This window comes from Alosa alosa, chromosome 6 (assembly GCF_017589495.1).
Source record: "Alosa alosa isolate M-15738 ecotype Scorff River chromosome 6, AALO_Geno_1.1, whole genome shotgun sequence".
NCBI lineage: Eukaryota > Metazoa > Chordata > Actinopteri > Clupeiformes > Clupeidae > Alosa > Alosa alosa.
Genome location: NC_063194.1, coordinates 6,738,430 through 6,764,076, shown reverse-complemented (window position 1 = coordinate 6,764,076; position 25,647 = coordinate 6,738,430). Strand labels below are relative to the sequence as shown.

The 25,647-nt window shown below is 43.2% G+C and overlaps 1 protein-coding gene across 2 annotated transcripts in view; it reads left to right on the top strand.

Moving 5' to 3' along the window:
• The window catches only part of arhgdig (Rho GDP dissociation inhibitor (GDI) gamma), a 32,364-nt gene extending 14,384 nt beyond the window's left edge, over window positions 1-17,980 (top strand). For both annotated transcript variants that reach the window (XM_048245629.1, XM_048245628.1), the window contains exons 2-6: window positions 394-570; window positions 6,610-6,693; window positions 14,119-14,195; window positions 15,363-15,426; window positions 16,182-17,980. In XM_048245629.1, the coding sequence (XP_048101586.1) occupies window positions 399-570; window positions 6,610-6,693; window positions 14,119-14,195; window positions 15,363-15,426; window positions 16,182-16,381 (597 nt within the window). In that variant the 5' untranslated portion in view covers window positions 394-398 and the 3' untranslated portion in view covers window positions 16,382-17,980. The remainder of the gene's footprint in view (window positions 1-393; window positions 571-6,609; window positions 6,694-14,118; window positions 14,196-15,362; window positions 15,427-16,181) is intronic.
• Window positions 17,981-25,647: the final 7,667 nt, after the last annotated feature.

The following is a 25,647-nucleotide window of genomic DNA, read 5'->3' as shown; positions in this document are numbered from 1 at the left end:
ATCTGAAAGCTAGTGTGGCTTTGAAAACAGAAAGCAAGCTTACTGTATAGTGCCACTAATAAAGGGGCTCAATGAATCTCTCCAGTGAGACAGGTGACACACTCACGTTTGTGAACTGGTGTTGCTGACCACTCCAGGTTTCATGGTTCCTAAAGGTTAAAGCAACCAATTTTGAGAGGTGGCTTCTATCCAAAGCAACACAGACTCGCAATGGCTGGGTCAGGCATTGAACCCAGATGGGTCAAATGATTGTCAGGCGTCGATGACGTCACCACTGCTCCACCACGCCCACAACTATGTTAACATATGTGTGTGTAATGAAACTCATAGACTTCTACTTGCCCCCAACCCCCACCCCCACCCCCACCCCCCATGCTTTTCTCTTCCTCTCAGGCATCATGGCTGACAAAGAGACCGACACGCCCATTGGGGACGAGGCGGACGAGGCTGACCTGAACTACCAGCCCCCGGCCCAGAAGTCCCTGCAGGAGATCCAGGAGCTGGACAAGGATGACGAGAGTCTCACCAAGTACAAGCAGGCTCTCCTGGGCTCAGGCCCGGTGGTTGCAGGTGAGCACATTGTCCTTTCATTCCTGGACCATGAGGGGGTCAGACGCAAGACTGTTGGTTTAAAAGGCTCAGATAAGCTGCATGGTCCCAGTTAAAATAACTCATCCACTTTTCAGCAGAGCTTCTCTTCAACTGGTTTCTTTTGTAAATCAGTTTTTTGGGAATCTCCTGTCCGTAGGAGTAATACAATCTGAACATGATATTATGGTAACCAGGAGAGACAGGAGAAATGAGATGTCCTGAAGGAGAGACAGGAGAAATGAGATGTCCTGAAGGAGAGACAGGAGAAATGAGATGTCCTGAAGGAGAGACAGAGAAATGAGATGTCCTGCTCACTCATGCATTACCTCTTAGGCTAGAATAAACAGACACGCAAATTGCAGAGAATATGAACTGATACCAAAGCCTAAAAATATCATATTAAACATGGACTATTCCCACTTATTGACCCTGATAATGAGGTAATATTTGATAGTTCTCGAGACATAAATTAATACTTATTTAAATACAATGTGTTTAAAACAGGCATGAACTTTTAAAAAAAAAAAAGATAATTCCAGCATATAAAGATCTTTTCTTGGTCTATCTACTAATTTATTGGTGTTAATAAATCCATACAAACTTGTTGGAAACCGAAAATTGATAGACGTGGGAGGGAACTTTTCACCTCGACAGTTTGGACCAATGATCGCACAATTCCGACTAAAAACGCTTCCCCACGTATCGGCCCTTTCTCCTCTGTCCTCTCCTCGTTCTCACCTCCTCTGGTTGTAATTAGAGAAATGAGACACCCTCGATAATGTCCAGCTTTGAATGATTTTCAGGGGCACAAGCTGAAGGACTGAGGACCGAGGAAAGAGGCGCATGAAAATACATGTAGAGGGATGGGATGCACCTGTGTGTGTGTGTGTGTGTGTGTGTGTGTGTGTGTGTCTGTGATCATTATTTCACACAGCAAGTCCCAGCCTTCTCTGTCACGGGCCTCCAGGGGTTTCCATCTCCCACTAGGCCAGTTGTGCTTGAACAGTCTCAGATCCCTGGAGTAATTCAGTCCTGCCTTCAAACCTGTGAGGGAGGCTGCCTCTGCTTTGCCGTTGGGCCAGGAGAGGGAGAGAGAGAGAGAGGGAGAGAGAGAGAGGGAGGGAGAGAGAGAGAGGGAGAGAGAGAGCTTGTCTTCTCCCTATTAGAGAGCAACATCCTTTGAACTTCCTAAACCACACTTACGCCTCCTTTTCCCACAAATGTATATCAACACACACACCCACATGCACACCAACACCCCCAACATTAAAATTCAGGACTTTGACCCAAATCTTGTTCCCGTGAAATTGGGAACAGCTCCCAAAAAAACACTACAGCTCAGCACTAATAGATTTGGTTTTCTCCCCTAGAAATGGCTATTAGTATTCTGCGTTGGCTTATATGGGATAGGGGTGCTCAGCTGGAGGTAAAAAACCCAATTTACCACTCCAAGTGGGCACCCGGGGTATTAGGGGAAGATTAACCTTTACTGTATGCCTACAGCATCAAATGGACTTTGAGTTTTAATGAGTTTCTGACTACTACCAGAGCAAAGCTTGGAAACTTTTTTGAAAGGTGTCTGACACTTTGATGCCCGCCTTTTTAAATGTGATGTTCATTACTGAAAAATATTGCACTTATTCACTTAAACTGAGGATGAAATAATACCACAAGTGCCACATAAAATAAAAGGGAAAATAGGCATGACAAATCAACAAAGCCTGTTTGGGAGTTTTGGGAGATAAAAAGCAGTTTCTAGTTACTGCTCCAACACACAAATTACTAACATTGCAATGAATTCCTAAAAATTGATTGTCTAGTTCCCTGTTAAGTGTTTTCTAGTTTGTGTGACAGAGATGCTCTGCAGTGAAGTGGGTCATTTGCGTAGAATAGCTCATGAGTCAGTAATGATTCACCTTTATATTCATGATTATGGCTCTAAGGCTGTTAGTAGCGGCCCCTGGCCTGCGTAACGACCCTGAGTGCTGAGCAGCCTTTCGAGTGATTAACATCTCATATTTCACTTTTTGCGGGGGGAAGATGTTCTTACAGTGCCACGGCCATCACAACCAATCAGATCTCTCTGTGATGGCAGCTGAATTGGTGCGGGCATGAGAGGAGAGGATAATGGAGGTGGATGGTGTGTGTGTTTGTGTGTGTGTGTCTTAAGCTATGCACTTTTGATTCAGCCTCAAAACTACTCTGTTGTGCTGAAGGACCCTCTGAATGTGGCGCTCAGGCGCTCTGCCTCATCCCCTTCTCACAGCCGTGGGACGCTCCTCAGTGATGGGAATATTAACCTCGGCCGTTTCTCAGAGATGCTTGTGGCACTTGGCTCCTTTTTAAAATGTCTTTTAATTTGTCATGTTTTGTTCTCCAGGATGATATATGAATTCGAGAGGACACAATAAATCAGCTGGGCGTGTGTTTGTGTGTGTGTGTCCAAGGGTGCTGAATTGTACAACTGTGAGTGTGTTTGTGTGTGTGTGTGTGTGTGTTAAGGTAGTGATAGCATGTTTGCATTGTGTGTTTTGTCCTTGGGTTATAGCTGCATGTGTACAATTTGAGGGCTTGTTTATGCCCTCAGTGCATGACTAACAGTACTTCCTCTAGTTCAGCCCCCAATAAACACACACACACACACACAAATAGCCCTCTGCTTTTGACATTCCCACACTCAGTTTTTTTTATGCAATGCCTAGACACTGGTTAGCCACTGCAAAGAGAACAGAGATTAGAGAGAAACATCTCTTTCAAATTGTACCTTTTGCAATGTAGGGAATTTCATGCATTCTTTATGGAACTGCCCAGAGGTGTTTTCTTTCTTGAATACTGTAGTTACAATTTATCCAATTTAACAAACATCACATTTCCAATGGATCCTGCAGTACATCCTTTGTTTAATGATTCAAAATTTCACATCACAGAGAAAACACGAAAACTTTGGTTAGCAGGTATGACCGCAGCCAAAAAATTAGTGGTTCAGAGATTGCTTCCACTCCATGATCTTTCTGTAAAACACTGGTTGTATACTCTATTAGACATTATGTACCTAGAACTTTCCTCAGCAAGAATTAACCATGCAAAGCCTTCCACTATCAATAATTGGCTACATGGCATTGCTACGATTAAAAAGTTGCTTTGTAAATAGGTGTTTTTTAATTTATTTTTCAATTATTTTCTCTTTTATAATGTGTGTGTGTTTGTTTTCAAACATGCATTTGTACTCCGCTGACCAATGCTGATCCATGTGTTGGTAAGGGATTGGGTGGGATGGGGGGGGGGGTTATTGATAAATGCTGTGTATATTTCCCTATGTTGAAAAATCAATAAACATTGCATTACAAAAGAGAGAAACATCTCATATCACCTAATCTGATCTCTACTGGACATCAACATCAAAGGAAAGCCCAAAAGCTATACAAAGTCAAATAAAAAAAAAGTAAAACGAAGGATGTCTTGATGAATCCTCTTGATTCTGTCATCTGAGACTGAAATGTCAACATACTGCTGTATTGGCAGGCCAGGAACCCTCCAAATAGATGAGCAGTCCTGGCTGCCAATTGTTTTGCTCGGGCACAGCACGCTGACAGGAAGGGGGCGGGCTCTTTGGGCTGTGCCTGAGTCTTGCTGAAAAGCAAGAAATGCTGATGTAACTCACAGCACTGATACTCAAATATTCATGGATTATAGGTTTGTAGTACATCAGAAATTATGAATATTCCAATGACCTAAAACACCCACTAGTGTTTTCTGACATTTTGGCCTAAGCCTTTGGCAGAGGAGACCATATTTATTTTCCCAGCCTGACTTTTCGCCCCAACCAGCACAGGAGCAGTTTTCCTCATCATTTGTTTATTTGGGTTTCGTTGCGCAGTGGGTGTATTTGCCACAGGGGACCTCTGCCATTATTTTGAATGTGTGTGCATTGTGTGTGTGTGTGCATTGTTTGTGTGTGTGTGTGTGTGTGTGTGTGTGTGTTTTTGTGTGTTTATTTGTGTGTGTGTGTGTGTGTGTGTCCTGTCTAGTGTGAGTAGTGAGAGTGGCCATGGCTCCATGGGAGTGTGTCTGAGCCGTGACACACATCATGCTCCAGGACAGTGGCTTCACTGGCAGGGTGTCAGAAGCCGTCACCTTGGTGATAGCCTCCCCCCGGCGGAATGTGCTGAAGTGGCATGATGTTGGGTGGGTGAAGGTGGGTAGGGGTGGTGGAGGGTGGGCTACAAGAGCAGGGGAGAGCACAATGGATTCCATCAGCTTCAAGCACAAAATGTCTCTGTTGCTCACAAACTCCCTGTGGAAGAGAGAATTTTTAACTCTCCGTCTAGTGACCAGGTCACTGCAGGGCTGAGAATAGAAGAAAGCGGAGAAATGAAAGGCCTGTTGTCTCAAACAAACAGAGCAGATGCACTATTCTGTACATACACACTATAGCTATACTGAGCTATACTGTATATCTGTCTGACTGTATCTGTTTCATGTTTAATCAAGCCACTGTTTCCTCTCAAGACCTGTTGGTGAAGTGACTGTTGAACTACATACACCCTGCTGTAGGGAAATATACAGCACCTGTGGGTTGACATGTATTTACCTTAAGCCTCATACTGTACATGTACTTCTCTAATTGTGTGTTAAATGTTTCTGTTTCATTTCTGTATCTGAAAACCTACTACATTTTAGAAGCCTTGTCCTATTAACCTAATATGGTAGCATTTGGACCACTTTAGCTTCCTCTTAGTGTTCATTTACTGCCCTGAATGGAGAAGAAAAGGCCCTTCTTCATGAAGGCTATAAGCTTCCATTAGAGCCTTCTTTAATTCCTGTCTCTCATAAGCGGCATAAATTAAAAACCCTTTATGATGTTTGGAAGGATGAGAATTAAATTGGAAACATTATTTTTTTCCAGCACCATCTGTGCCAATACCCTGCCAGCAGCTTTCATGTGAAAATGGAAACATTCATATAGCCCTGTTGCTCACCTCTTCCTCCTCCTCTTCCTCCTCCTCCATCTCCATGGCTCTTACATGATTCAGTCTCGTTGATCCCCACTGCTGCTCGGCTGAATGAGAGGGGACACATGTTGAACATTAACACGCCACGAATGCCAGTCTCACCACACGCCCACATTAGTTCCCATAATTCATGTGTCGAGCATTAAAGGGGAATTCTGCCACACTCAATGCCCTCAGACTGTAGCACCGTAACTGCCTGAAGGCTCTAACTATTGGCTGCAGCAACTTGAGCTAGGTAAAATTGACTTTACTACAACTGTTTTTTTTTCCCGTTACCGACAGTACCCGGTGACTTTGAGAAACAGAGATCTATGTGAAAAACTTCTCCTTTAAGCTCCCCACACGGCATGCCCCTATGTGTGTAACCAAATGCAGTTTTCGTGCTGACTGCCTTGTCTTAGAGTAGTAAAGAAGTACAGAGAGAGAGAAAGTAAGAGAGAGAGAGAATGCAATGCCTGATGGGTAATCATATTGGGGGCCCTGATTTAAATGGCAGGCGAAGTGCAAAGTCTATCAACAAGCAAAGTTCTTGTGCATAAACTGTAGCTATAGTTTGGCATGTGGGAGCATTGAATTGACTCATCAATGTTTGAAGTTAAAGGAAAACTCCAGCAATTTTTCACATAGATCTCTATCTCTCAAAGTCACCGAGTACTGTAGGTATGGAAAAAAAACAAAAAAAACAATCTGTGCTAACTAGCTCGAGTTGCTGAAGCCAACAGCTAGAGCAGCCAGGCCACTACAGTGCTATGCTCTGGGGGCAATGGGGCATGCCTAGTTATCAATCAATTTAGTTTAGTCAGACATAGGACTGCCCTTTGGCCATTATTCAATTTCAAGGGCCTTGGGCCTTTAATGCAGTTCAATGCAGAGTTCAATGCTATAGCAATGAAACTGTCTTATTCTGCCTATGCTACCGGTTCCATCTGTGGGTTAGCATCAGGTAAACAAAGAGTGTGGGAGAAAACGCAACACCATTTCTAAGTTGTCTTCTCTTCCATCACAGACCCCACCATCCCTAACCTCCAGGTGACGAGACTGACACTGATGTGTGACCAGGCCCCTGGACCCATCACCATGGATCTCACAGGTGACCTTCTCCTGTTGTACAATGTGTGACCTCATTTTGGTGTTTCTATTTTCCATAACATACATAACATATGGCTGTAACCAGTCATTTGTCATTTAATCAGATCTCATGTGGGACCTCTGTGTCTCCATTGGGATTGCGTGCATATCTTCACTCTTACTATAAGTCACTCTCAGTACAAGGTTCTCCTGAAAAGATGAAGGCAGATCTAGTCATGGATGTCCTTGGAATTGACTTCACGGCAGTGGGACTGTTGGTCTGTCAGCTGAACCAGAAGAGCACTTTCTTTTTCCTCTGCCTCACACTTCAGGCTTCGCTCCCTGGTTTTGTGAAATTACACATCACTGGTGGCAGATTGTTTCGCAATTTCCAGATCACGGAAAGTGAAAACAATTTTTTGAGGATGAGCATTGAAGCTTGACAAGAGCCATTCTCTCTGACGTGTCTGAACAAGGGTGAATTTAGTGTTTCACTCTCACCATCTCTCTCTCTTTTCTCTCTCTCCAATTCTCTCTCTCTCTCTCTCTCTCTCTAATTTTCTTTCTCGTAGGGAAATATAATGTTCTTTTCCAACAGGGCACAAATAGCCTGCAGATATGCCAACATCCTGTGCCCACGTCAGGTCTGTCTGCCTGAGAAGATTTGCAGCATGACCAAAATGAATTATCCGGCAGCCATGGCTTTCCTGGCCTAGAGACGGAAAGGGAAATAAGTATTCCTATTGGAATGCAACACGGTGAAGAGGAATTTGTCATTTACCACACACACAGATATTAGGGTGTGGTGTGACCAATATCCACAGCCTTGAGAAGCATTTTAAGGTCAAATTTTCAACATAGAATAAAGAGAAAAATGTAGTGTAGCAGTGTGTGTGTGTGTGTGTGTGTGTGTGTGTTTGTTTGTGTGTGAATTCCAATGTGGAGTATCTTAACACTGCAGTATGTGTGCCATTACATCATGCGCTCAGTGGCCACGCCCATTGGTCCAGAGACACAGTAAGTGGACACGCAGACCCGTGAGGAGCACTTATGCAGGTCACACCCCTCCCCTGCTTACATCCTTTCCTCTCTCAAGAACAATCGCCCTATTTGACATCATTCATCTAGATGTTGGTTGTGTTCTGTTGCTGACACAGCAACATCAAGGCTCCTCAGAAGCTCAGACAAAGGGTTCTGTTTGGAGAGGCAAAGAAAAAGACAGAAAAGGTGAGGGAGAGAGAGAGAGAGAGAGAGAGAAAGAGAGAGAGAGAAAGAGAGAGAGAGAGAGATGGCATTTGCTTAGTTGACAATATTGACAGACCCTCGGAGGGCAACACACTGCATTCTAATGAGTCACCTCTTCAGCCCGAAGAGGGATGATGTCATCCCCCCTGTGCCTCACAGGGCCAGGGAGGAGGAGGTGGCGGAGGAGGCGGTTGGAAGCGGGAATCAATCTTGGGGCGGAGCGACTTTGTACCTGTCAGGGCTGGGAGAGCCGAGGCCACGTGGGCAGGGCTGGAGGGAGCGCTGGCGGTCGATGTGCTCGGAGGCGCTCGCATTCTCACTCCCTCCCTCAATCTGTCTGTCTGTCTGCCCCTCTCTCGCTTTTCTGGTTTTATTCTGTCTCTTATTTTTCATCTTTTTCTCTCTTTTACTCACTTGCTGTTTTTTTCCTGTCTCCTGTCCCTTTTCTTTCTCTCATCACTTTCGTTTGCATCTCTCACAGACTGTCTGTTTCCCTCTAGCTCCCGCTTTCTCTCTCTCTCCCCTTCCCTCTATCTCTGTCTGCCTCCCTCTCTCTCTCCCTCTCCCTCCCTCCCTCCCTCCCTCCAGCGTTTGGCTCGAGGGAGGCTCTTCTGTCTCCTGAGCAGCAGTCGGAGCCATGCGAAAGGTCATATCGTTGCTAGGCAATGAAATGACCCTTTGCAGATCTAGTCCCTTTTTCTCTTCCTGGAAGGAGGAATCCAAATCCCCCAGAGATATGATCCGTCCTCAGAGCCAGGCTTCTAGGCTGTGACATCCCATAATAACATAATGGTGTATAACAACACATTGTGAAGACTCTTCCTTACCTCACACCCTGTACTTATATTATGTCTTGACATCTACATTATACATTAGCCTTTATGGCATATTTTAGTTATTTCCTGATTGAGTTCACGTGTAATTATTATGAATGGCATGTAAATATGAACTATATTATACCAGTTTGCGTAAGAAGCAGATGTTGGAACAGAACATACAGACAGAGCCTAGCCGTTACTCAAACGTCATGCATTTCATGTGGTATCCTCCCAGTGACTAACCAAAGGGGTGAGGTGTGCGTTTTACACCCTGATATTGCAACATTGTTTGCATAGTGTAGTTTTAGTTATGATCACTGAATCATACCTAACAATCTTTCATTTCTGTATGAATTGTTAATTTTTTGGTATAAAAAAAATGCTCTGACTTGAGTAAATGATACAGTTGATTTCTTTATTAATAGATTTTGGAAAACAGATAGGAAAACAAAACTTTAAAACTCAAGACAATAGATTGGACAGATTCCGTAATCCCTTAAAGGAACCGTATGTAAGATTGTAGCCAAAACTGGTACTGCAATCACTTTCAAATTACTGTGGAGCGGTGTATCCCCTCCCCCTCCCCCCTGACTGGCAGAGCTGGCAACCCGGATGCCGAAACACTACTGACTTTGTGATTAGTAGATAGGTAGAGGGTGGCGCATCAGGCCAAAACACAAAATGACAACATCAACATCAGTTGAGGGCTGCAACTTCACTTTTTAAATGACAATATCCTGACCGGACTACTGTTGTCAGTGATAGAAGTATTTGAAATGATGTAAGTATTTGAAATGAACATGATTTCTTAATGTCTAGTGACATATCAGGGCCATTTTATGATTAATTGAAATACATTTCTTACAGTACATACGGTTCCTTTAAAACCAAAATCTTAAACAAAACAAAAGTCGACTTTATGGTGACTATCCATTGCTGCTGTCTCTGCAGGCAGGGGAGGAAAGGTATTGCATAGACTTTAGTCAGCTGCCAAGTGGATCACGCGTTCATTTCAACATCAGAATTGTGTGAAGGAAGTGGCCTTGCAACAGAGCTTCCTCTGTCAGCAGCAAAAATAAAACACCATACATCTCACTCAGATCGAGGTCGTTCTCAAGCATAACCATAGCACAGTATGTTCGAAATGAGTGTAAGTTGTTTTGCCCATTCAAATCTGTCAGGTCATGACGCCAGGGATATAGACAGATGTGAATATACTGCTGAAGATGTTCATGTACAGTAGATATGGCTAAGTGCTGCTCTGGTACCTATAGTTTAAGGGTACCTATAGTTCACCAAGAGAGACATCAGACAGGAAGAAACCTATCTGTCCCTCAGAGCTTATACCTGGTGCTCGGTGTGTTGTCTTGTTTCTTAATTATGATGATGTGTCTCTGATTTCTGTTACTGTGAAGAACAGTTTGTACTGTTTGATGTCTCTTCAGAGGTATCGCTGGGCTCTGCTTGGAAACCTCTGTGAGAGCTACAGTACCTTAAGCAATGTGAGAGAAATCTATATCAAGCTTGCCTGGAACATATCTTTGACTTTTTCTTTGTGATCATCATGCATTCATAATTCTTCTGACTCAGGGGCAGGCCAAGTTTATTTTCAGTACCAAATACAAAATGAAACAAAAATGTTCTCTACAAAACACTGAGTTGAACTACAGATAGAAAAGGTTCAACTGGACCAACCCCAGCTTCCCAACTCCGCTTTCATATATTGGCCTGTACAACGCTGAGCTGTGTTCTTGCAGCCCAAACGTCAGTGCTATTTATGGATCGGAGTATCATATTTACTTGATTAGTCAGACATCGCGTCTCCCTTTGGAAGACCACAGTGTGTGCGATGCGATTTCCGGCGGAGCCGAGCGGTGAGCATTAGGAAGCCGACTTCCTCCCTGATGGATGGTGCGAGAGCGAGGGGCCGTGCCTGCCTGACAGCTGATGATGGGCCCTTTGAGTGGTGGAGCCGCCGGAACGGAACGCCGCCTGACGGATGTGTCCGGGCGGCCAAAGCTTTGAGAGGGAGAGAGAGAGAGAGGGAGATGGAGGGGTGTGACAGTGGGTGGTGAGCAGGTGGTGTTGATAAGGGGGGTGTGTAGTGTAGTGTGTGTGTGTGTGTGTGTGTTTGAGAAGAGAGGGGGGTTCAAGACAGACAGTATGAATCTGGTGCGCGGATTCAACTCTCCTATTAATGTTCCTTTTTTCTTTTACTTTTCACCTCCTCTCTTCTGCCTCTTCAGTCTCCCCTCTCCACTCTTCTTCTCCCCTCCCCTATCCACCCCTCTTCTCTTATCCTCCTCTCCTCTCCACCCTTCCTCTCTTCTCCGCTTCCCTCTTTAGTCTTCCCTCCTCCCCTCTCCACCCCTCCTCTACTCTTCGCCCCTCCCTTCTATCCCTCCTCTCTTCTCCTCTCCTCTCTTCTCCTCCTCTCCTCTCCACTCCTCCTCTTCTCCTCTCCAGTCTCTGCTGATGCCCTGATTAGGATAACAGAAGGCCTGTCTTATCTGCAGCCTCCCTAATGGAACTGGGAGAAAAGAGAGCAGGGGGTGGGGGGTGGGTGTTGTATATTGGGCACAGACAGCTAGACAGAGCTGAACAAGACCAAATAGATGCAGGGGGGGTGAGTGGGGAGTGCCACAGAAAGAGAGAGAGTGAGAGAGTGAGTGTTGTTATCAAAGCACCTGTTTGTGTGCCAGCTCTGTCACTTCATTCTTTTCCTATTCCGACTACCGATAATCTAATGTGAGAATCACTCTGGCAGAGCTAAGACAGGGGGCTTTGTGGCTTATTACAGCAAATAAGGTCATGCTGTTCTGTTCTGTGCACCGTTGTTCAGAATGCCCGAACAGTCAACCTGTCCATAACATCAAACCCTGAGTTATGGCTTAGAACTATATTTTAAGCATCATTGCCGCTTCATGCATCTGTGCCGTGGAGAATTCACAGTCAATATGTTAAAATTAAATTACACACATTGAACACATTTTTTATCTAATAGACGGGTGATTTTTGTTAACCGGATTGGATTAAGGTTGCAGAGTTACCTTGAGTGAATTGTGCTAATGGTGCAATAAATATTTCATCATCTCTGAGGGACCATTGCCAAAAGGCCAGGGCAACCTGTGTACATCTCCCCTTGGCATTAATGCATTTATGGGTGAGCATGCCTCTGTTGGGGGGCCCAAATGAGATTTCTTATTGCGGGCTGAGGAGAGTGCTTTAGGTACAACCACTGCACACATGAGGATGATGAAAATTATTCCCAGAGTCCATTCCAAACTGGATAATATTTTATCTTGGAAGGTCTAAATGGCCAACGAGGCAATGGCAGACTACCTTCTGTTTCAAACAGACCTTGACTCTTAAGCCAGACCACAGTTAAGTAGTCTATGTCTGCATGACCGTTCGTGGTGGATGTTTTATTCCCCTGGCCTTTAGGTCTTTCTTTTGCCGGACTCTGAATCTCTCTTTGTATGCAGTGCACACTGGGGACAGTCTCGTCCCGTCTATCCAAGTGTGTCAGTCTCGTTCACCTTTATCTGAGTGCAGCCGACTACCTCTAGCCCGAGGGTTGCACAGTGAGTGTAGTATCTTGAGGTTAAATCATCAAGGTGGCATCCATGTCTGCACAAGTCTGTATTGGCCGAGAGAGAGAGAGAGAGAGAGAGAGAGGAGAGGGAAAGAGAGAAAGACCAAGAGTGAAAGTGAAAAACCAAGGGAGAAAATTTGACAGATCGAGACAATGAGAGCGAGGGAGAAATACAATGAAGGGAGATGCGTGTTTTCACATTACTGAAGGGAGATGCGTGTTTTCACATTACTGAAGGGAGATGCGTGTTTTCACATTACTTCCTGCTACTTGGGGCAGCCGTGGCCTACTGGTTAGCACTTCGGACCTGTAACCGGAGGGTTGCCGGTTCGAACCCCGACCATTAGGCATGGCTGAAGTGCCCTTGAGCAAGGCACCTAACCCCTCACTGCTCCCCGAGTGCCGCTGTTGATGCAGGCAGCTCACTGCGCTGGGATTAGTGTGTGCTTCACCTCACTGTGTGTACACTGTGTGCTGTGTGTGTTTCACTAATTCACGGATTGGGAGACCAAATTTCCCTCACGGGATCAAAAGAGTATATGTACTTATACTTACTCATACTTACTTGTTACCTCCCGCCACCGCCGCTTGTGTTTCGAGACAGCAGGCAATGGACCGATCTGCTGTTGGCCCATTTTACGTCGCTGTAAAGATACAGCCGCTCCCTGCGGCGTCATCGGAGCCATCTACCCATAGATGCTCCTGACAGACTGTTACTGGCAAAGCAAAGAACAGAGCACGATTACACTTCTGAAACGAGCTACTCCCATTTTATGTTTTCTTTTTTGGCATTTTTAGGCTGAGTGGAGAGGGATGGCAGTTTAATTTCATGGACATAGAATAACAACAAAAATTGACTTGCCGCATTTCTTCATGCTTTAGGTACATTTCTGGATTGAGGGTGTAAAGTGATTCCCAGTGTATCATTGTTTCATTATTCATGATTACTGCAAGGTAGACCTTGGCCGACCTGATTTACGTATTTTCATGCTTGAAGATATTACTGCTTCCTCTAGAAGTGTGTCATATCGACATATTGTAGGTATTTTTTTACATTTGAATAGGTTAATGGCAAACTTGGTTCACAAAGATGTAAATGTACCAAGGAAGTAGTAAATTACAATACTGTGATGCATATTCATGTACAAACATATACAAAGGAAATGTAGATAGAAATGAATACTGCGATGGAAATGCATGCTGACTGAAAATGGCTGTGTGTGTCTGTGTGTGTGTGTGTGTGTGTGTGTGAACCATGGTGATACAGGGAGTTGGGTGAAGACTTAAATTAAACTCTTAATGCGGGTTTCTCAGTGCTTGCAGCCTGGCCAACAGCCACAGTCCACTCCTGTTGGTTCATTCTCCTCGAGTGTTTTCCGTAACTAAGAAATAGAAGGGAAGGCATCATCTTTGCTTTGCTTTTTTTTTCTTTCACGGATCGTTTTATCACTCCGCTAACTCTGCATCACTCTCCATCTCTGTGCTTTCAGAATCCATTACAGACCACTTAAGGCAAATTTCAGAGATAAATTGATAACGCTGCAGTTATCCTGTTGACTTATTGGTATAGGAAGGCTTTTATGGCAGGCAAAGCCAAATGACCTACTGAAAAAAAATATATTTGTTCTCTGATATGCTTTCTTGTCTTTGTTGCGTTATATTCAATTTTCCTTTCACCCTGCTCTTTCTTTCTCTCTCTCTTTGCCTCTTTCTTGCTGAACGTGGGATGGTGTGAAAAAGTGTCTTGGTAATGTAATGGAGTCTGACAAGCGCTCTCTCTTTCACACAGGTGACCTGGAGGCTTTGAAGAAGGCAAATTTTACCATGAAAGAAGGTGTTGACTACAGGGTGAAGATTCACTTCAAGGTGAGATGGAAATTCACTCTCTTTTTTTCTGTGTTTTTACCATATGCTGCCATCACTGCACTGTGACTGTAAAAGGTATATCATGTGCACAATATATATTGTTCTTCAGCTTTACATATGGCAAGTACTGTAAAGTGTCATCTCCTGGGAAGAATCTCTCAAAGTAGGTTTATATGTAATCTGGTTCTGGAGTGCACGTGTTTATAAGACATCAAAAACTAGATCTAGAAAAAATCTCTCAAATGTTTGTGAAAGCACCAGGCCTCTCTGCCCTACTTGAGCTTGGCTACAGCCCCTCTTTTCGCCTCCTCTCTCACAGCAGAAAGTTCTCTGATTTCCAAAATAGACGGCTGACATGTTTAAACATGAGGCCTTGGTTCGTATGAAAATGAAAGAGGTCGCCTACCCTCTCAAACGGTTTGGGTCCCCAAGGACAGGAGCAGCGTTTAGTGCATGCATAAACATGGAGTGGCTTTCCCAAGTAAGCAGCCTAATACACCCTTAAAATAACCGCCCTCACCAAAAAAAGAAATGATTATAGATAAGCAAACATGCTCTGAAATGCAAGGCTTATTCTTTGTATTTGTTTGTGCATTTCTTGGGGAAATATTTGTCTTGGGCTGCATGGGAATGCTGTTTTTTAAAATGTCTCAATGCGAAGTGGCTGTTGGCATGGAGAGAGAAAGAGAGAGAGAGAGTGTGTGTGTGTGTGTTAGGGGACATAGGGTGGTGGGTGAATTATGGGAAAGTGCAAAATCCTCCCCACTGCTTAATTAACTCTGGTTAGATCTGGGAGGGAAAGATGAGTTCGCCGACAATTCACACTCCATCTTCCTGAGGGCACGACCGGACTGATCGAGTCTAAATGGAGGTTAGAATGAGAGTGAAAGAAGGAGACAAAGAGGCCTTGAATGAGGGACAGAGTGAAAGAAGCTAATTAAATAGATTCCTACAATGCTTAATGTGTTTTGTAGCAGTAGTGGGAGGCTGTGCCCCAGGAGCACATCCCACAAGGACTCTGATGTATTGAGAATCGCCAAGCGCCACTGATGCTGATGCCTAAGACGCCCTCTGCAGGCGCATTTGTGCTATTGCACTTCATATCAACAGGGTGCCTGCCATGCAGTTGTTGTATGTTAATGAACTCTTCTGTTTTCACCACAATAGGTCAACAGAGAAATCGTGTCTGGACTGAAGTATGTGCATCTGACCTACAGGAAAGGACTGCGAGGCAAGGACTTCCACTCTTATTCTCAAATTCCTTGTTGTTGGCATTGTTTGTTTGATGGAAATGTGTAAGGTGGAAACTGTGGAGTCAGAATGTTTATGGAAAAAACCCATAGGGTGTGCCAGAAATGAATTCCCCTAAACATACCAGCGAGTTTTCCCTCTTGAATAAGCTGGAGTTGCAGTCTTAACTCACAACATGGGAATTACAAATTTATCAGATTGCTTGTGTAAATGTTTAAACCGTTTTGGGCAGATGGATTGAGATAAGGTTTGAGTTGTGTGTACTGGGGCATTTTCTGTCGAGTCCACATGTACACTGGAAAGGCATCCGTCAACCCTGTTCTCAGACTTTTATAGATCTTGGACATGCTCCCCATCCAGAAAGGCCAGTTTACGCAGTCAAAATTAAAAGTTAATTCAAACTATTTTTAATCACACTACTACGAAAAAGGCAGAACATCTTTGCCGACAGATGGTACTATAATGGCAGTATTTGGAAGCATCATAGGTGATCTGGTGATCTGAGGTTACTTAAATGATCTCATACAAAATGATGATACACTTAGAGGTTCTGTTGATATGTGCGCAAGCACACAGGGCATTTCTTAGACCTCGGCAAGCACCTCATGCATTGTACAGAAAGTATAAACTATATAACTTAAAACTCTTTACAATGTACATACTTTGCTGACCATATTGTCTTTATTGTTCTGTGTCTGTGCCTCCTGTTTGCCTCCATCAATATTCCTCCTGCAGTGGACAAGGCTGTGTACATGGTGGGCAGCTATGGGCCTCGGGCCGAGGAGCACGAGTTTCTGACCCCTGTGGAGGAGGCTCCAAAGGGAATGCTGGTGAGGGGAGGCTACCACATCAAGTCCCACTTCACAGATGACGACAAGACAGACCACCTCTCGTGGGAGTGGAACCTGCAGATCAAGAAGGACTGGGACAACTAGAGTGCTGCGACGTGCCGTACCATACCGCACCACGCCTCTGCTCCAACACCCACCTGCACAATGACAGCATATATTGGGAGGTGTACGTTTAGGGCATTTAGGTTAGGTTAGGCTTGGCGGGGGAAGGGGGGGGGGCTTCAAAAACAGCTTGTTTATTTACTGTAACCAATGAAACTGATGTATGCGTATACTTACTTGTATAACAAGGAGATGTCTGGGAGCACACAGGGACAACAAAGCAAAAGCAAAAGTAGTAGAAGAACTGGGGTAAGAACTCCATAATGTACTATAAATGTATTTTTCAGATGGATTCCTCATGCCTGTTTTCTCAGGTACATTTTTGTTGTCTATCAGACATGCCTGTGTAAATATTATACCATGACAACGTCTGTGCTATTCATCCACGTATTCTGTGTTGTATCACGTGCCAGTTCCACGCGCATGCTTGAGTGTGCCACACTTGTGCAGTGACCGTGCTCCCGTGTTTGACTTGTGAGCAGAATTGTGAAATCCTGATCTGGAGAGATTTGTTTTTTAAAAGTGTTGTGGTAGCATTTACCCATGTTTGCATCAGAGGACCACTATTTTATGGGCTGGTGTATAGTGAATAATATCGTACATTTATAATATTTGTGTTCCCAGGGTGTAAGTAAATGTCATGAACAGCAATAATGTAAGGGCCCTGTTCATTGATGTGCTCAGTAGTGTGCCCACATGCATATTGGTTTACAGATGCTTTCCAGAAGACCCTATTTGGACAACCATAGTTGATTGATGCAATCATATTGAATGATTTCTTTCTCTGATTATGTCTGAGTTTCTGTTTCTTCAGCTTTCTTCCACCTTACTTTCACCTAATATGTCTGCTTTGAGAGTTGTTAAATGGCCTCATCAGTGGTGACTGAATTACTAAATCCATTTATCTTTTTAAACATCAAAATGCAGTCAAATGATATATCATCCGTTTAGTAATGTTTCATCTTTGTAACAACTCAGTTGCTCCGTGACATTTCTTATTAGTACTTGTAGGATAGACCAGCCCTTTGTAGATCATATCAGCTTCAAGTTCAGCTTACATAATGCCATGGCATTGCAGACCCATAACCATAAATAAAAACATTGCCTCCAATGTAGAATGTGCATGTATTGTGACATATGAATCTTCTGTGAGAAGGAACTTTGACTTTTTATCAGTAGCTAGCTTTATGAATATGAATGTAGCCATGAAGAAGTGCTTACTGAAAGCTATCAGACATTTTGCAACGTACCCTCATACACTTTGGCTCTTTGGTTAAATAAAAAAGAACTGTGGATAAATGGAAGCAATCAGTTTGTCCCTTGTACATTTCAAATTATTCAGCAAATTCATATCAGGTGTTTATTTTTTTGGAAAATGTAGGTGTTAATATAACAATGGTATTCAAAATGGTTGTAAGCCTGTATTGGTAGTAAGCCTATCGAGCTGTGATGCATGATCCTTTACTGTTTTTTACTAGTATATTTTATCTTTCATTGTGATACTCCATGGGCACAATTCATAAAAAAAAACAGAACATGCATCTTGTATTTTCTAATAAACTTATGCGCAATTTCTTTTCATATGATCAGTATTCTTTCCTAATTTTGCCAAATTCAATTAAGTTGTTCATTGTTTACATCAAAAAGCAGATGGCGTAGTAGACTATTTTGATTGAGGGCACAGCCAGCCATAATCTTGTAAAGATTACTAAAAGTTATGTCCTTGTGTCCCATGTGTTCACAGTCCTAGTTCTGCTACGTACTACAGGCAACCTTATGGTTAATCCATTACATGCATCTGATCATTACTTTATTAAATTATCTGTGCATCTCCTGGATCAGCCGTTCCTTCTCCTACAGTTTTGTTATGGCGTAATCTAAGAAGCCTTTCAAGCGACCATTTTGCAACATTGGTAACTGCTTTACCTACTCCAAGTTCATTCTTGTCACTTGAGGTTAATGATGCTACAGAGACTCTTAGCCTAGCCTATTCTATGCTGGCATCTTGTCTGAACACAGTATGTGCTCGTTCCATAAGACCACTCGTTCAAAACCCCGCCATGGCCCACAAACAGTATACGTTCAGTACGAAAGGAACGTAGAGCTGCTGAGAGAAAATTGCCAATGATCTTAGACTACAAGTCTTTTTCATCCACAGTTACACTTGCTAAAAAGGCATTCCATCAGAGCAAGATCGAAAGCGCCACTGACAGTAGAAAACGTTTCTCTACTTTCAAATCTCTTCTCAATCCTTCACCACTCCCATTACCTACTTCACTTTCTGTGGATGACTTTGCAATATTTTGTACTGAAAAAGTTGCTAAAATAAGTTCCCACTTTGATGAGCCTTTAAGGAGGGCTTTGCCTTTTGACATGTTGGCATCGTTGGACTCTTTCTCTCCTCTTAATAAAGAAGAGGTTTCTTTTTATCTTCAGCAAAGTTGTCCCATAACATGCCCTTTGGATCCCATCCCGTCTACTCTTCTGCAGTCTATGGCACCTACTGTTCTGCCAGCGGTCACGCATATGATTAATTCTTCACTCAGTTCTGGAGTATCTTCTTCTTTCAAACATACAAGGGTTACACTTTTGCTCAAGAAAAGTACCCTCAATCCAACTGATGTGAAGAACTACAGGCCTGTATCCCTTCTTCCTTTCTTGTCAAAGAGAAAGTGGTCTTCAAACAAGTCTGACTTCCTTTATCAAAACAACCTAACTGTAAGCAGTCTGGTCAAGAGCGGTCATATACCGAAACTGCTCTACTGTCTTTGACTGAAGCATTGAGAGTAGTTAAGTATTCTGCTCAGTCATCAGCATTAATTCTACTTGACCTATCTGCAGCCTTTTGATAAACCATGACATGTCTCATTTCTACACTATCTGAACTGGGAATTTCTGGGAAACTCGTATTTCTGCATGCCTTGAGGATAAGCTATTTCATTATGGATGAAAGATTGGCACCTCCAGCTGAACACACTTTGTTTACACCATTGTGTTAAAAGTCTTTATGAAGTGGTTCAACATTGATCAAATAGGACAATTAAGTCACCCTTTCCAGCTAAGGGTTACATTACATTAGACATACTGTGAACTTATGACATGAACTGTGCCATCTGACAATTGACATTTGGGGTGACATTTTATCATTTTATGTTGTTGAGCAATTTATGTGTCCTTCAGCATGTACCTGGGGTGAGGGTGGGGGGGGTCTTGGTGGACTTGGCTGCACTGTACCTTCTGGTGGTGTCAACTGTTAAATGGTATTACAAATGACTGTAAAAGCCAGGCACTGAGGTTTTTGTGTGTGTGTGTGTGGGGGGGGGTATGTGACTCACCTGGGAATCTGAGCAACAGCTGAACCGCCATCATACAGGATGAGTGTGGTGGCGGGCTTCTGAGGCAGAAGGTACAGGCTGACGAGCATACGAGAGAGAAAGTGCGAGAGAAAGAAAAATAGGACAGAGTCAGACAAAATAAAAGGGCAAATGAGAGACAATCCAACAGCTGTCATTAAAAAATCATTAGTAATGCTAACAAATGGTGGTTGAGGACCCACTGCACTGACACACATGAAACAGTCCATCATACCTCACTCATCTCTCTCACACTGTCTTTCTAGCTCTCTTCTTTCTTTGCAAAACTCATTTAATGAGTGATTTGATGAGTGATTTTATGAGTTCAAAAATAAACCAACCAGGAAATTCCAAGGACACCTACATACCTACAAGAATGACAGATCGGATACCAGTTTGGACCCAGAGATTCCATACGTGTAAGTAGGCCTAGGCCTACACATGCAAGTTAATTTATGCCAGTAGGCTAACTCCTTTCACAATCTCACATTTTCTGGTTGATTATATATACATGCAGAACAGTCAGTGTTTTATAGTGTAACATGTTACAGGATTCATGATTTTAATGCTATTAATACTATGCTGATGTAGGGCATTTAACCTTTCAGATCTGTGTGCAAGAAAACCATGTATGGCACTTGGCTAGGCTATGTTAGGCCAAAGTTTGGGGAAATGTTACTGATGTGGTCAATGAATATTTGACGTGCCACAAGGGGGGATGTAAGCTTTGACTCATCCAAAGACAAGAAGTGCGCTTTTTCTCTGTATCTAGACTGCGCTTAGCGACACTACCTAGGTCTCCAACTCCGTGAATAAAGCTCTCAGATTTCTGACTGATTGCTGACTCTGCTTGAGACTTTTGAACGAATCCAGAATTTTAGTAGAACACTGACATTGTAGCCTGGACGAACCTTCGCGTGCAGCCCTGACTTTATCGTCAGTGTGCAGATGTTGGCGGTTGAGTATGGAGAGACCGAGACATTAATCATTATTTTTGGTATAGTTTTAGATATTAGTTTGATTTGTTCGTTTGTACAGTCGTCAGTTTTTATAGTTAGATAATTTAGTTAGATACATTTCAAATACATTAGATAATTTAATAATATCAGTAGTTTAGATTCATCTGGAAGACCTGAAGGTGAGTAACTCTCCTATGGTTAACACTAGTCAAGGATAACCCTAACCCTAACCCTAGGATGTACAGGACTGAGCGGCGGTCATATTTTGTACCGCTATGCGGTACATCTAGTTTTACATGTCATACAACATATATACATGCATTCACAGTCGAGTGAAATCAGATATAAGCATACAAAGACGCTTATAACTCACGTTAAGCCGATGGTAGCACACTGAATGCAAATGCGCGATTTGATGCAGGCAAAAGTATTGACTGTTACTAACGAAGGTTTTATAGCAATATTATAAATGTGGCGACAGAATAGCCTAGAACTTGGGTAAGCCTTGCGTTTAGTAGCCTAATTGCGGTGATAGCCAAAACTAATGTGAATCACGGACTATCCTACAACCAAAGAAAGTAAAGGTGATTAGTAGGCCTAAGTTAGCCAAATAAAGGACGGGACTGCACCCTTCACAAACCGTAAAATAAAGTTTATTAGTTTTACAGTTGACTACAGTTGACAGTTCACCATCAGTCCACACAAACAATTCTGGTTTCTTTGCACTAGCCATTTCGTCGTAAAGTAAAGCCTGTCTGTTTGTAAAGTGCAAGTTTTGGTCAATTTCTGTAAAGAAACAATGCCACCTATAGGCCTGGGGTATGAAGTAACGTGTTGAGTCGTGTTGAGATGGATCCATTTGGACGCAAATATTCTTGATACGGTTCCAGGGAAGATGGAGGAAAAAAAGATCGGTTTGGTACGTGTGGACTTGGCCTGAAGCTAGCTAGCAAACTTGGCTCAAGTTGAACGTCCTTTGCTGCGCGAGCACCCGTAACTGTTTAATGTTAAATTAATGTTCACATCGACTTCACCCAATGGTATCCCATAGCACATGACATGTAGATAAATGTCATCAACAAAGGTTGTGCTTTTTTCGAAGAATAACGTTACTGGCTATTTTGTAACCTAACTTAACGTTATACATGGCGAAGTTAACATTGAGTTTCCCACGGAAACTTATCCCATAGCATGACATGTAGGCTAGGCTAGATAAATGTCATAACATGGCATGTCGATAAATGACTTAACTGTTAATGTTATAGTTTACCAGGAAAAACCACACATTTGTCTCTACACATCTCACACTCGAGCATTGAGAACATTGTTGGTGTAAAACTATCGCGGCTATAAGGAAATACGGGACCGACGGTAATGCGACGGTACCGTCGGTCCCGTATTTCCGGCGTCTTGCGTGTATGTGTCACTTAATATCCATTTCTATACAAACCGAGACGCGGATTCCTAAAGAAACGCAAGCACCCACACCATAGGTGTATCTAAATTAGCTATGTACCAAAAATTACATTTTACCGTGACTCAAAGAGCTGTAAACAGTGTTGTAAGGCTGCGGGTACACATCCGCTTGGAGCTCCAGTGGAATTTTAATTTCATGATGAGAATTCTCGGTCTAACCGTTCATGTGCCGTTGAAACGACGTAAATAGGTGACCCACCAGGCCAGCACTAACCTCCGAGCGTGTTAAACAAAATATTTCGGATATTTCAGGCAGTAAATGCTGAGAATGTTAAGAACCAAACAGATTTTGTTCAAATCTAGACACCTATGGCTACTGAAACATTTTTCATTCATCAAATGTTATTTTGTATTAAAAAACATTTGTTTTAGAATTTTCGAACGAAAGTGGTGATAATTGGAGGCGTTACAACCGGTTACAACATAGGCTTAGAGAACGTTTACAATGTCAACATTATGCTACTCCATTTAATTGGGAACGCGTCTGCACTCACCAGAGGTAGAGAGAGTGGCAGGTTCCAGCTGGCTTGTCATTGATATCTCCAAAGGAAATCATGAAGGCAACACGGGGGTTGTGCAGCCTGCCGGCCAATTTTCAAAACCCAGTGTGGCCCTTGAGCCAAAAAGTTTGCCCACCCCTGGATTATAGCCTATAGAGAATTTGACACGATCATGTATCAAAAAGCCAAAGCGTACAAGCTTAAAAGTGGCGCTTCGGACGTAATTATGCTTTTAAACGAAAGTTTGACTCGGTTACATTCACAAAAACACTAGGATGCATTTTGGCGTCAGTTACGCTTTAGCCATTTAAATGTAGGGCCTAGTCTGCATTTGGCTTTATGATAGACAATAATAAATATCTAAAATACTAGAAAGTGAAGTGTATTGAAAGGTTAGTTTTCTTTTCCTTTTATAATTATAACTAGAAAATGGCACCAAGAAAACAGTGGAGAGACGAAAACATGGTGCGGGCAATGGAGGAGGTGGCTGCAGGCATGCCAGTATGCCAGGCATGTCGGGTCTTCAAAGTCCCTCGTAACACCTTGAGGGACAGAGTGACTGGGCGGGTTTCCCATGGCTGCCGTACAGGCCCAAGACTAAAAACTCTCAGTGGAGGACGAACAAGCTCTAGTGGAGTACTGCCTGTACTGTGCAGACCATGGTTTCCAGCTCACCAAGCCCCGGCTTGCCACCGCGGTGTTGAGGAAGAGAAGCAGATAGCCAGAACTGCCGCCACTAGGTAGAAAGTGGTGGACCTGTTTTAAGAAGAGGCACATGGCTGTTCTAAGCATGAGGACCCCTTCTCAGAACCCTCTGAACCACCCATTGGTGGAAGCAGGGTTGATCCCCCCTGACCTGGCGGAGGTCCTGACCCGGCCCACTTTTCAGAGAGCCACTAGGAGGAAAGTTGCTGCCAAGGCCCGGGTCATCACTGGGGAGGAGTATGAGAGACTCCTACAGGAAAAAGAACAGCAGTTAGCAGCGACCAGAGAGGCAAAGGAGCAGAGGCCCCGACAGAGGAGGGCGCGAGCCAGTACCATCAGCCTAGGGATCACCGACCCTGCTGCGGCCTCTAGGGGAGCCCCCAGCTGCAGAGGCAGGCCCAGCTCCTGCTGTATACTTGTGCTACCCTCAGCCCTAACTAACACCACTGCTCTGCTCGCCGTCTCCTCCGAAGCCAGGTCGGACCTCTCAGCCCGTGCCTCTTCCCTCTCTTCAGCCACCTTCTCATCCAGGAAGAGGAAGAGGAAGGCCCCAGCACCAGTAGAAGGTAAACAGAGTTTAATTGACTATCAGGCATAAAAAAAAAAAAAGGGTCGGTTTCCGACCGACCCTGTCAATTTATGTGTGACCCAAATTTATTTTATGAGCTTGGGGAAGAAATAACACTAAATAGTCTAGGCTACATTAAATAAATCCAGAAATAAAAGGCGAACTATAATTACATTAATTACCCCTTGCGTTATGTATAGGGATGACCGTATTCTCTCTTTTACAAAGTAGCCTATGCACAGCTGTTCACGAAGACGATTGTTTTCGTCACTTACCAAGGCAATTTTGTCCAAACACCGCAACTTTTTCGCAAATTTGACCAATCATCTAGCCTGGCTAGCGCCACCACTTCTCAATGAGACGTGGTCTGGGAACCAAACGTTCATTTTCTCGTATTTGAAAAAAATGCCCAGATCCGTTTATTGGGTGCCACGGATGTCTATCAAATGCCTCTGTACATAGCTCATCATCGTCTTGCTTTCCCCCCTGTTCTGTGATTGGTTCCCTATCTGAGGCAAAAATTAGGGCGGTAGTTTCCAGGCTGCCTTAGCAGCGTGAATCAAATCGCGCGCAAGGCAGCATGGGAACACCCAGGCTACCAATCATCGTAGTTTCACCGTGAAATTTCACCTACCACAACAGTCCCTCGCGCAGAATATTGAGCCAGATGACACGTTTACTTCTGCACCTTCTGCATATGACACCAAAGACTGCCTAACATGTTCGTTCCTCGAGTCTGCAGTTTTGATGACAATAAATAGAAGGCTAACGTTAATGATCTGCTTACTCGCATCTCTCAACCTGGTGTTGCTAACCTACCTAGGCTATGAAAGTAAGTTAATTAAGGCCTACTTGGTTTACTGACATTTGAGTAGGCTATGCAACCCATTGGCAAACGTTTACCTGGATATGTCCTTTTAGCTTATGTCATGTTTGCTAGCTTGTGGGCTTAGTTTGCGTAGTTCTACCAAAATCATAGAAATTAATAAAATTGCAAGACATTTACCTCTTCTATGATTTGTTTTTTTAACATTTATTTTAACTAATGACATAGAAGACATTCCCAATTGCATCCACATATCGTAATGCACTATGCAAAAAGTGATTTACACTCGTAGCCAAACACAGTGAGATGCAAGACTTCCACTCGACTCAGAAATGTAATTAGGCTACTCTCACGTCCTTAAAGGGGCAGGCAGTCAATTAGATGTACACCACCAATGTAATGACATTAAACAGAAGTGTAGTCAAATAGTTCAAATCAATATGATATTACCAGATACTTACTTGGCTATTAGTAATTATGCAGGTCACAGACTATGAATTACTAAAAAGATATGAACTTAATATGAATTACAAAATATATGAATGTATTGAAACATATGACATGATGCCATATCTTTAGGTGACACTTTTGGACAGTTCTACGAAAGGTTATACTGCTTAGTGAATTACCTCAGTCAAAGCATTTTCACAAATAAAGTAGGCCTACTTTGTTTTTCTGTAATCCTTACTGTTTACCTTTGATTATCATTTTTTAATAAGCATCAAGATGATCAGTGTGATTTTGGTCTTACTAACCTTAATTGCCCTAAATAAAAAAAAAATTCACTTCCTCCCGCAATTTCTCCACAAGAAACAGCTAAAAACACCGCAACTTCCATCCAGGCATTTTAGGTCGCAACAG